The sequence below is a fragment of the Nilaparvata lugens genome, chromosome 9 (assembly GCF_014356525.2).
Source record: "Nilaparvata lugens isolate BPH chromosome 9, ASM1435652v1, whole genome shotgun sequence".
Taxonomy (NCBI): Eukaryota; Metazoa; Arthropoda; class Insecta; order Hemiptera; family Delphacidae; genus Nilaparvata; species Nilaparvata lugens.
Genome location: NC_052512.1, coordinates 36,193,870 through 36,206,276, shown reverse-complemented (window position 1 = coordinate 36,206,276; position 12,407 = coordinate 36,193,870). Strand labels below are relative to the sequence as shown.

Sequence of the window (12,407 nt, the reverse complement as noted above, 5' to 3'; positions counted from 1 at the left end):
TTCTGTGCAACCGGGCCTTTATGAGGGGAATTTTTGCATTCCTCTATGGATTAACCTCAATTTACTGTGATTGGATAGAACATCTCTGTATGAACTATAAATGTTTTATAATTTCTTCTTTCGTAATACATTTTTTATGCTTTTGTACTCCAGAGCTATGCTCGGTCCCCAATATTTGTAGAATAATTTTCAAACAAAATACATGTGAATTTTGATCATTTGAAATTTTGTATTTTGAAATCAGTAATTGGTCGTTTTCATACTGATCACTCGCCGACACGACAGAATTAAATCAGATTAGAGGAAGTTGTGGTTTATACCTGCGCGATGTCTACAGATGTTCACAGAACTACTATAGTGAGGTCCACGTTATATTGGCAATGTAGAAAGATAGGAGAAAAGGGTTGCCAGATCTCAGAATTGCCACCCAAACAGCTGATACTGGTAAATCTGATCAATTTAACTGTTCATTATTGTTGAAAATAGTTAATCATAATATTAATTTGTCAAGAAAATATATTTTTTTAAGATGAAATAATACATTTTCATGATTGAGATTTAATATTTTGTCAATTAGTTGAATTTCTACATTGTTGATAAACGATCGCCATGCGTGAAAGAGATAGCGCCATCTGTTTTGTTGGACGATAGACAAGGATAGCAACATAACATTGCAAATCACACACTGCCATTATAACGTGGACCGCACTATAGTAGGCCTATCCACTGCTACATCCAGAGTTGATTATTCAGCTCAGTGTTGAGGAACTAAAGCATAAAAAATAAGAAGAAGCTATGAGAACCGAGGTTAAGACATCCATACCAAATTCAAAACTTCATTATCCATTCTTTAAGTGTACAGTTTTCATTTGCGGTTCACGTTCAACCATGGCTACCTTGCAATATTATTCGTGCCAACCAAATAAAATGTCCAGGATCGACTTGAGTCATCAGCATTGGTTGAACGGGAACCATTGGAGATATTTTCAAGAAATGCTCGCAGTTTTGAGTGAATTTTACTGTAGCTACTCCCTACACTCTCCACAATACATTCACATGCAATAGTAGGCTGGTAGCAGTTTAGTTGAATCTGAAATTCAGAACAGTTCGCACCGAATGTTAGTTAGTTTATAGTTAGTTTGTGACAGCAACTAATAACAAAAACTTTACAACTGAAAATTAACTTGAGTGATACAATTATTCGTGGAGGATTTGAATTCAGTGGTGGTCATAAAATGATAAATAATATTGATACTTCAGAGGTGTAAAAATCTATAAAGAATGTTTATCGAAGAATCTTCTTTCTTGCTTGAAATGTCATCATTGTTTTAGTGTAATAGATGAACTCTATTCTTCTTCATTGGAAGGATAATGGATATTCCACAGGTAAGCTTATACAGGGTCCGGCATAAAAACCTGACGATTTTTGAGGGATAAAAATTAAAGTGTGTTTCGTACAATTAAAACATGTAATATATCAAAGTAAAATATCGGGGACCGAGCTTCGCTCTGGAGTACAAAAGCATGGAAGATTTATTACGAGAGAAGAAATTATAATAACATTCATACAGAAATGTTCTATCTAATCACAGTCAATTGAGATTAATTCCCAGAGGAATGCACAAAATTCCCTCACAAAGGCCAAGTTGCACAAAAGCCGGTTAAATTTCAATCCTGATCAACTTCACGTGAGCCAAATCAGAGAAGACTACTTCAAAAAGATGGATCTACTGGAATTAATCAGGATTGAAAATAACCCGGCTTTTTTTCAACCGGCACTAAGTACCTGATTGAATGATTACAAAAGTTCAACAGCTGAGTCATAATTTTGACACAGTCCCACACACTTGAACTCGCTCACTCACTTCCATCACCAACAGACGATGGAATAATTATTATAAGCTGTTTTTCCAAGGATGAATAATAATTATGCTTTTAATGTCCTTCAGCTAGTTTTCCCAGGGATGAGACCTAGCGCAATCGTTTTTTTATATTGCAAACCTACTATTTTCTGAATTTCGTGAGAATCGTTTAGAGCCGTTTTCGAGATCCGGTAGAACACAAACATACAAACATCTAAACATATAAACATAAATAAACAGAAGCTGCTCGTTTAATAGTATAATAATAGTCGCTCGTTCAACAAATATGAATCTAATTCGAATAATATTAGAGAAAACCTGCGGTGCGAAAATCGTCATTGACATTGTGGTGTCCTCTTTCTTCTCTCTCTAACCTTCTTCCTCTCTGACCTCTATTCTTTTCTCTCTCATCAAACTTTCCAACAAAAGCGAAACTTGTACTTATTTGAACAAGATGAGTGTTTTCAATTCTTCAGAAAACGGTCAACAAGTTATCGAGCAATTGCTGTGGATTGAAGCTGAAACAACTTTTCCACTCAAAAACGATCTCTCACTCACTCTCTCTCTTCTCTCTCTCTCTCAATCACTCTTTCTCTCCCAAGCTTCAAGAATGGAAACTAAACAAGAGAAAAATCTTCCAGAATAAATACGAACAATAACCCAGTCTTGTAGAGAAACTCTCACTGAGTTCTTGTGCTCACTGAATCAGTCGGCTTCTCCACGAGGAATTTCCTGCAACTTCCTTCACGAATTTACTGCATGAATCATTAATAATTGTTCAACGAGTGAAGTGGGGTCTAAGATTCAAGTCGTCGGTTTGGCATTTCTCTTAATGTTTAAATGTTTACTATGTTGCGCATTTACGGCGAAACGCGGTAATATATTTTCATGAAATTTGACACATACGTATGTTCCTTTTTAAATTGCGCGTCGACATACAACGTTTTTCGAAATTTTGCATTTCAAGGATAATATAAAAGGGAAAAGGAGCCTCTTTCATACGCCACTATGAGAGTAAAAATCAGACTATAGTATTTATGATTTATCATAAATCTGCTGTTTAGTGGACTATAATACTACCCGTTCAAAAACATCGAACATCTTGAAAATGTATCTTTCCATCAAAGTTAGTAGACAGTTTACTATCATACTACCCGTTCAAAAACATGGAACATCTTGAAAATGTATCTTTTCATCAACGTTTGGACAATTGCAGCCAGACCTGATAACACCTCTCACACTCACATTCAGGGACGACACGTCACGGTACGATAGGACAGAAAGCTCTATGTTTATTTAGGATTTTTTCCAGACATTTTAAATTTATGAATTATTTATTAATTTTTGAGAAAACAACAACAGGTCAATGTAACTTACTGAGCGCGAGGTCTACTGTTCAAAGAACTGCTAGTTTATTATCTACTTAGAAATGAAACGCGACGAAATTTATGATTCGAAATTCTAGAATGTTTTAACAACTATCATGAATATCACTAGAATGCTGATACTGTATTTGAAAACTGACAAATAACCATGACCCTAACCTCAGCACATGAATTACATACATTACGAATACCACAGTGCTTGAAATAGGTACCAGTTGAATGATACTATAGAAGTTCTGTGAACAGTAGACTTCGCGCAGTTATAAACCTCCACAACACTGTCTAATCAATACTTTCAATACTGTCTATCAGAGTAAACTCTGTTCTGTCCTGTTGTGTCGGCGAAATATTGGTATGAAAACGGCTAATGGCTGTTGGGGTTGGTGTATTAAAATATGCTAACATCAAAAGCTAATCTCCTTCTAGACATACTGGCAACTGTTCAGCCTGAGTTGAAAGCAGAGAGAGATCGAGAGAAAATACTATATTACTTTGAGTTATTGAGTAATGATCCACTCGACAACTGACTCGCTTACTATGAATGATTCTTTTGTCTGATATTCACGGTAATATTGACGTATGATGGAAACTCCTTTTTCTTCCTTATTATCCTTAAGATACAAAATTCCAAAAAACCTCATAAATTTAAAACGACGCGAAATTCAAAAAGGTCAAATTTCATGAAAATCTATTGCTGCTTTTTGTCGTAAATATATAAACATACATAACAAGAAATGCAAGACCGTCGACTTGAATGTTAGACCTCACTACGCTCGGTCAATTACATATTAGTAAGATACATTATATTAGATGCTCTACAGATACATATTACCAAACATATCTAGTCTTCACATTCAATACATTCTATTAAATATTCTATTGCCTTCATTTTTAAACTGTATTAAAACAATACATTCCAGTTCACACAGTTTGATTGACCGAACGTAGTGAGAACTATGTTTTAACTCAGATTTTCCTTTGTCTGTCTGTATGTAACGCGATTACGGCCAAACGCGATTACGGGCAAACGCGATTTCGGCCAAACGCGATTACGGGCAAACGCGATTTCGGCCAAACGCGATTTCGGCCAAACGCGATTACAGGCAAACGCGATTACGGGCAAACGCGATTACGGCCAAACGCGATTACGGGCAAACGCGATTTCGGCCAAACGCGATTACGGCCAAACGCGATTTCGGCCAAACGCGATTACGGCCAAACGCGATTTCGGCCAAACGCGATTACGGCCAAACACGTTGATAGAATTCGATGAGATTTGGCAGGAATATTCCTTTTTCAACTGCGCGTCGATGTATACACAAGGTTTTTTTTGAAATTTCGCATTTTAAGGATAGTATGAAAAGAAAAGGAATTCTTCCGTATTCTGATATCCTATTATATTAAGCGAGCAATTTCTGTAGACTATATCTGTTTATATTTTTCTATTCTTCTATTTTTATATCTCATTATATGGTTATTTATGTTCAACGGATCTCGAAAACGGTTATAACGATTTTCACGAAATTTGGAACATAGTAGGTTTATGATATAAGGACTCGATTGCACTAGGTCTGATCCATGGGAAAACTCGCTGAAGGACATGAAAAGGATAATTCATCATTGGAAAAACAGATGATAATTCCGTCGTCGGTCGATAACAGAAGATGCGTGTGCCTGTGTGGGAGATCAGCTGTGTAATCAATTAGCTTACCGCATCGCGCGAGAAATCTAGAAATTTTAATTGACTCGATCAAAATACAGGAATCTGATTTGTCGACATGAGATGGTATATATCATAATATTCAAAGTTAATCATTACTTTACAGTTCTGAGTGATTAGTGAGTGTTATTTTGTTATTCAATTTGGTATGTAAACAATCTAAATTAGAACTTTTCTTTTTTCAAAAATATTTGGACTGAAAATTTTACCTGAATTCAAGTGTATGGAACATCACCTTTTTTTTGGAATTATCATAGTGTATGAATCAAAATTTGGGGAAGAAAAAGTTTTGGGCTGTGCCTGTTAGTCCTTCCCCAATCATTTTAAAGGATTGAGTCCTGTTTATCAATAAATAAATAACGAGCAAAGCTCGGTGCCCAGAAGGGCGAGCAATTTCTGTATTTTCATATCTGGTTATCCTATTATATTAAGCAAGCAATTTCTGTATTTTTATATCACGAAATTTGGGACATAGTAGGTTTATGATATAAAAATTCGATTGCACTAGGTCTCATACCTGGGAAAACTTGCTGAAGGACATGAAAAGGGTAACAATTATTCATCCTTGGAAAAACAGATGATAATTTCGTCGTCTGTCGAAAGAGAAGATGCGTGTGTGAGAGAGAAACATAATTATCTCCAGCTGTCTAATCAATCAGCAAGAAATATTTCATTCCAAGCTAGAGTATATCATAATAATTTTCAAAGTTAATCATCATTTGCCACATTTAAGGAATTAGTGAGTGTTATTTAGCTATTCAATTTGGTTTGTAAATAATCTAAATTAGAACTATTTTGTTTTTGAATGTTTGGACTAAAAATTCAACCTGAATTCAAGTGTATGGAACATAACTTTCTTTCTGGACTATTTATATATATATATATATATATATATATATATATATATATATATATTATATATATATATATAAAAGCGAAATGGCATTCACTCACTCACTGACTGACTGACTGACTCACTCACTCACTCACAGAACTAAAAATCTACCGGACCAAAAACGTTCAAATTTGGTAGGTATGTTCAGTTGGCCCTTTAGAGGCGCACTAAGAAATCTTTTGGCAATATTTTAACTCTAAGGGTGGTTTTTAAGGGGTTAAAGTTCGTCTTTTAGCATGTATATTCTTCTTATTCCAATCTCTTAATTATAATTGAAAAATGTCCATGCCATTATGTTAATATATAGAACTATAATCTAGAGAGAGTACCTCTTCGAAACAGTTGTTAACTGGTAACTAAATTAATAATTTTGTCAGGTTGGCATTAAGTTGAGTTGACTTTGTTAGGTTGGCACCAAGTTGAAGATTGAAATGCATTCATCGCAAAAAAATTGATTGGGCACTGCTACTTCAATCAGAGCTATTACTGGGAATATTATATCGCCTGATATGGCGAGTGAAGCGAGCCCGCTGATCGAATTTTTCACGGGGTCCAGGGGGCTCCGCCCCCTGGCTAGACGGATATGGCGAGCGAAGCGAGCCTGACGGCTAGTAGTCTATAAATCAAAATTCTGGGAAGAAACCATTTTGGGCTGTGCCTGTTAGTCCTTTCCCAATCATTTAAAAATATGTGTTCACTTTATCAATAGTTTATAAATAAAATAATAACGAGCGAAGCTCGGTGCCCCGATATTTTGTATTATGCGTGCCTATCAGTATCAATATTCTCACATCTGAAAAACAAATTCAATAGGAGATTGAAAATAAATTAAAAAGGTTAAATGAACTAAATAATGCTGCAGAAATTATTATAAATAAATAAATCGATTTTATTATCGTAGACCAATATAGGTATTTGACAAAGTCATAGTAATACAATTACAAAATACTAGAGTCAAAGCAATAGTTCAAAGTCACAAAGTAGAATAAATTACATCAAGTAGAATCGAAAATCTCTGTCAAACAATAGAAAGGTCTCAAAAACAGCCACTCAAAAAGTAATTCTTAAAAAATAACGATATTTTCACATTTGATATCCAATGGCAACTTATTGTACATTCTCAAGCCTATGCTGTCATAGTGTTTCATGCTTATGACACAGTTGATATGGAATATCAATGAGGTCCTTTTTCCTGGTGTTATAAGCATGAATCTTTTATATTATATTCTTGATTTAAAAATAGTTGAGAAGTATTTTTATCACATGGAAAGATTATCACGGAACTGGATAAATTATCATATGGGATAAAAATTCAAACGTGAACTGAGTTTAGAAACATATTAAGAGAGTTTTTAATCTTTGAAAAAACAAACAACAGTTTTTAAGAGTAAATTATGATTGAACTGTGAATTGTGATTCAACTGAATCAACTGGAACAGGTGACAACAGATACTTGTGAATGAGAAAACTGCGTGAGAATTACTATTCACAGAACTAATACAGTAGTATTAATGAAGCCAGTAGTTATTGTTGTAATCTATTTGTGAGTGATGACTTGCCATTTGATTGCTTGTTAAGAGTGGATACTTTAACCAGGTAAGAATATCTCACAACATCGACTGAAGCTAAGCCGAAAAGTAGCATAGCTAGCCTATATCGGATGGACTAAAGTTATACGTTATCTGTATATTTAACAATAATTGAAGAATAAAGTCTAACTAGCTATTCTATGTTTCGTATAATAACTGTTGAATATACTCGTAGTTATATCTGTTGAATATGTTTGAGTGTTCATAATCCCAATCACTTATAACAGCGTACCTTCCTAGTCTTGGTTTGAGATGATTACGTGAATGCTTGCTTGCTTGATGGGGCTTGAACAGTGATAATAAAATTTCAAGTGTGCTTTCTGCTTTGTTCATTGATTGAGGAAGTTACATGATACAACCAACCTAACTGCAAATCGCTAGTTTCAAAATGATCACTCTTAGTCCAGTCACTGTGCATAAAAAAATACGACTCAGTTCTTCTTCTTCTTCTTCTTCTTCCTCTTCCTCTTCTTCTTCTTCTTCTTCTTCTTCTTCTTCTTCTTCTTCTTCTCCTTCTTCTTCTCCTCCTCCTCCTCCTCCTCCTTCTCCTCCTCCTCCTCCTCCTCCTCCTCCTCCTCCTCCTCCTCCTCCTCTCCTCCTCCTCCTCCTCCTCCTCCTTCTTCTTCTTCTTCTTCTTCTTCTTCTTCTTCTTCTTCTTCTCCTCCTCCTTCTCCTCCACCAACTCCTCCTCCTCCTCCTCCTCCTCCTCTCCCTCCTCCTCCATCTCATCTTCGTTCTCCTGTCTTCTTCTTCTTCTTTTTCTTCTTCTTCTTCTTCTTCTGCCTCTTCTTCTTCTTCTTCTCCTTCTTCCTCTTCTTCTCCTCCTTCTTCTTCTTCCTCATATCAAAAGAATGATTTGAAATTTGTAACTTAAGGTCCTTACAATATAAAGGTGCGTACAGATATACGTGCCGCGAACATGAGCAATTCACTTTCAATCAGCTGATGCCAAGCTTTTTATATCTGTACCTTACCGTTTCTGTAAAAATACAGATATAGTCAGCTGTTTAAAAGTAAATTGCTCATGTTCGCTGCGCGTATATCTGTACGCACCTTAAGGATCCGACACGAACAATTTCGATCAAATGCAATTCAAGATGGTGGATAGAATGGCGAAAATGTTGTTAAAAACAGGATTTTTCGCGATTTTCTCGAAAACGGCTTCAACGATTTTGATCAAATTCATACTTTGAATAGTTATTGATAAGCTCTATGAATCGTCACAAGTCTCATATCTGTAAAAATTTCAGAAGCTCCGCCTCATCTATGCAAAGTTTCATTTTAGAAACTCAATTATCAGGCTTAAGATACAATTGAAACGAAAAATTCCAAGTGGAAGTGATCGAGTATGAAAATCTCTACAATTAACATTCAGTAACATTTTCACCTAAAATTGAAAATAAGCTCGAAATTTGAGAAAATGTGATTATTCAATTGCAAACTGTTGGCAACTGTTTATTCTATTGAATCATTCACTATGAACAGATAGCAGACCTCGCATGTCTCCAGCGTTATTGTCCTGTTACAGCTGGCTAAGATCTTAGAATAGTAAACTTGAGATGTGCTTGGACACTAGCGTCAGGTGATCAATTCTCATAACGGCAAGGAAAGTTGTGTGAGTGCGCCATACCAGATTTTTTTGAATTATTGAGGGATGTTCAATTTCTTCAAGGAAGAACGTTTTCGCCACACTGCACAGAAAGCAGCTGTTTTTCAGTCCCTACCTAGATCTGAAAGACCTTGTTTGCAGACGACTTTCGTCTGATGTCAGAAAAGGGTTTCTTTCCAGCCTAGATCGGTGAACGTACTCTTTCTATGGAAAACATGGAAGTCCATAGTTAATAAGTCATCCGCTAGATCGGGCGAGTGTCAACTTTCTTCATCAAAGTTGCCTTGATTTCAGTTCGAGTTTTGAATCAAACTAATTCAGCATTCGCTTCGCAACCATTTTTATTCAATAATTTATTGTTGATTAGCGCATTCCAAATTTTCAAAAATGCTTGAAGATGACGACGCCTGTGATATTCCAAGTGAAATTTTAAAAGAATCTGAAATCCTGACTTCAAATCCTCTACCACTAAAATCAAGAGATAGGTACGATAACAAGTATTCTTTATTTTGTATTCTTCATTTATTTTGTCAGTGTGGCGAAAAATATTGTTCGCACCATGGGAAAAAATGTTTTTCCGGCTCTCAATCTTTTCTAGTCCGAGGCCGTAGGCCGAGGACTTGAAAACCGATTTCGAGCCGGAAAAATCTCATTTTCTGCTCTAGGTGCGAAATATACTATTTCAATTGAAGAAATAAGAAAATTTATAGAAACTACGACTACGCCCCATTTTGGAAGCCCCGTTTTGGAAAGCCAATTTTAAAGTCTAGAACTCTGCTAAATCACGATCTCAGAAACTGGCCCTTACGTTCAGGAATTTGAACTCGTAAGATTTCTACAGTTTCCAAACAGACTTCGTAATTCTTCTTTGGACTGGCTAATCAATCTTCGGAATCCAAATGGAAAAGTTTGATGAACAATATTATTTTCTTGTTCTCATACATTATTCGGTAAATTGGCAAAAAACTCCAATATTACCACTCAATTTGAATATTGACGGATTTCAAACCTATCAAGTAAGTACACTACAATGAAATTACAAACATTAATAACCAGTCAGATAGTAAAACTAATGACAATTTCGAGAAAGAGTAAGTTAATAATAATTAGTAGACTCTAATGAGAAATCTGGGAAGAGAATTCCATTATTCTTCTATGAGAACCAAGGCCAGTATACAAACAGACAAGAGATGATGATATATGATGAGAGTGTTAAAATGATATTTTGATGTTCATTACTGAACAATAAAATCTTCCTGATGCTGAAAATAAGAGAAAGAAGAATAAGACAGGAGAAGAAGACAGTGAAAGAAGGAGATTTATAAATATTTTTTTTTATTTATTTTTTTATTGTCAATACTATATCTATCAAGTCTGAAGACTAATGAGCTAATTTACGTCTACCCTAACATACTACTTGAAATGTTAACAGCGAATATCTCATTAGGAATTCTTACTGAAATTGATTGTTCAATTAATATGAACACTTGTTGACTGTACTATAGAAGCTAGATTCACTCAATCACTGCTCTGCTCTTTCACTGGACACTAATTGAACAAGCACTACACTAGTTCATACGGTTTCCTCCTTATGAGCCACCGCACCAACCCTCCATTGTCCGTGTTGGTGGAGTCGCAAGAAAAAAATTCACGAGAAAAATAAGAAGGAAAATACAGGAGAAGAAGAAGAAGTAGAAGAAGAAGTGGAAGAAGAAAAATACAGGTGAAGAAGAAGAAGAAGAAGAAGAAGAAGAAGAAGAAGAAGAAGAAGAAGAAGAAAAGATGATGATGATGATGAAGAAAAAGAAGAAGAAGGAGAAGAAAATTTTAATGCAACTGAAAAGTAGTTTCTTCAGACCTATCGTGAAATTTCCATTGAAAAAGAAGTATTAAGATACAGATGGAAATTACTGAGATATTGCAATTATGCAAACGCTAATGACTTAATTATCAATATCAAACGAAAATCCAAATTATATGCTGTAACTGACCCCGAAGACTTCTGCTACTGCAAATATTGAAAACAGGGTAAACAGCTAAATGGAATTTCGAAGAGCGCTACTATTCAAAAATTATTTGTCACTCCCGGGCTGACAAATATTTTTTGAATAGTAGCGCTCATCGAAATTCCATCTAGCTGTTTAACCTGTTGTCAATATTTGCAGTAGCAGAAGTCTTTGGGGTAAATAACAGCATTTAATTTGGATTCTCGTTCAATAATAATAAATATTAAGATGTTCCCATACTCTCCACCAACCCCGTATGCACCATCTCGGTTGAGAGCCAGATAAATCTCTGTTGGTTCAAACCCGAAATGTCATATCATAATAAATGCGTCCAAACCTTCATGTAATTGATTTCTGACGGAATTTCAAGAGAAAATGAATGGCGAAAACCGGACTTTGATGTCAAAAATCTGGAAGACATAACCTCATTTTGGACTTTTAATGTTACCTAAATTTGGGAGAGAAATAGTACAAGGTATTCTTAGTTTTTCTCTCCCGATCTGTGCTCCATTGTAAAAAGAATGAATAAATAAAAAAAAAATAAAAACGTTTCAAGTCATTCTCATTCAAAAAAGCTAATAAATCATTCAAAAACTGAATAAATGAGTACATAGGAAATCTAAAAAATTCCAAACTATCAAATCCCACTTTTTCAAGTCATATTTTTTGTCCACTTCTTTTGATCAGGATCCATAGTAGATCAACAGGTTGATTGATTCAATCTATTCCATCTCTAACATATTTTATTTTTCGAAAGTATATAAGTTAATATTTCTATCATAAATCATGATTCAATTGTACATTTCCATTATTAAGATTGAGTATTTCTACACAGTCTACATGTAATTTGGGAACGATGCAAAAAGGACAGAGATATCCGATTTGATTCGATGATAGACAGGAATAATGGCAAGCCAATGTTTATCAGGTGCTGACTTTGAAACGTGAATCCCTGTATCGTGATATCAGTAGATCACTCTACTGAAATTCCATGTAGAGACGGTGTTGAGAGAGCGCGTGAGAGGGAGCGAATGAGAACGAATGAGAGAGATTGAGTGATAATGAGATTAGATTAGATTTATTTATTTATGTATGTTACAATATTTACTGGTTTATACACTGATTCATATTAAATGACGATAATGCTAGTTATTCAACGAATTTCACAAAGTATAAATAATTAATCAATGGGAATAAATATAGAATGTAATTAGAATAACGATATAGTATATTTCGCACCTAGAGCAGAATATGAGATTTTTCCAGCTCGAAATCGGTTTTCAAGTCCGAGGCCGTAGGCCGAGGACTAGAAAAGATTGAGAGCTGGAAAAACATTTTTGC

At 35.0% G+C, this 12,407-nt stretch overlaps 2 protein-coding genes across 3 annotated transcripts in view; one reads left to right on the top strand and one right to left on the bottom strand.

Annotated features, from left to right (window-relative positions):
• Positions 1-12,407, bottom strand: part of LOC111043682 (acetylcholine receptor subunit alpha-like 1) — a 195,261-nt gene that overhangs the window by 23,595 nt on the left and 159,259 nt on the right. The gene's annotated exons all lie outside the window — the stretch shown is intronic.
• LOC111043683 (alpha-tocopherol transfer protein-like) overlaps positions 953-12,407 on the top strand; it is a 74,543-nt gene continuing 63,088 nt past the window's right edge. The window contains exon 1 of the mRNA XM_039435816.1: positions 953-1,386. Within this exon, the coding sequence (XP_039291750.1) occupies positions 1,372-1,386 (15 nt within the window). The 5' untranslated portion in view covers positions 953-1,371. The remainder of the gene's footprint in view (positions 1,387-12,407) is intronic.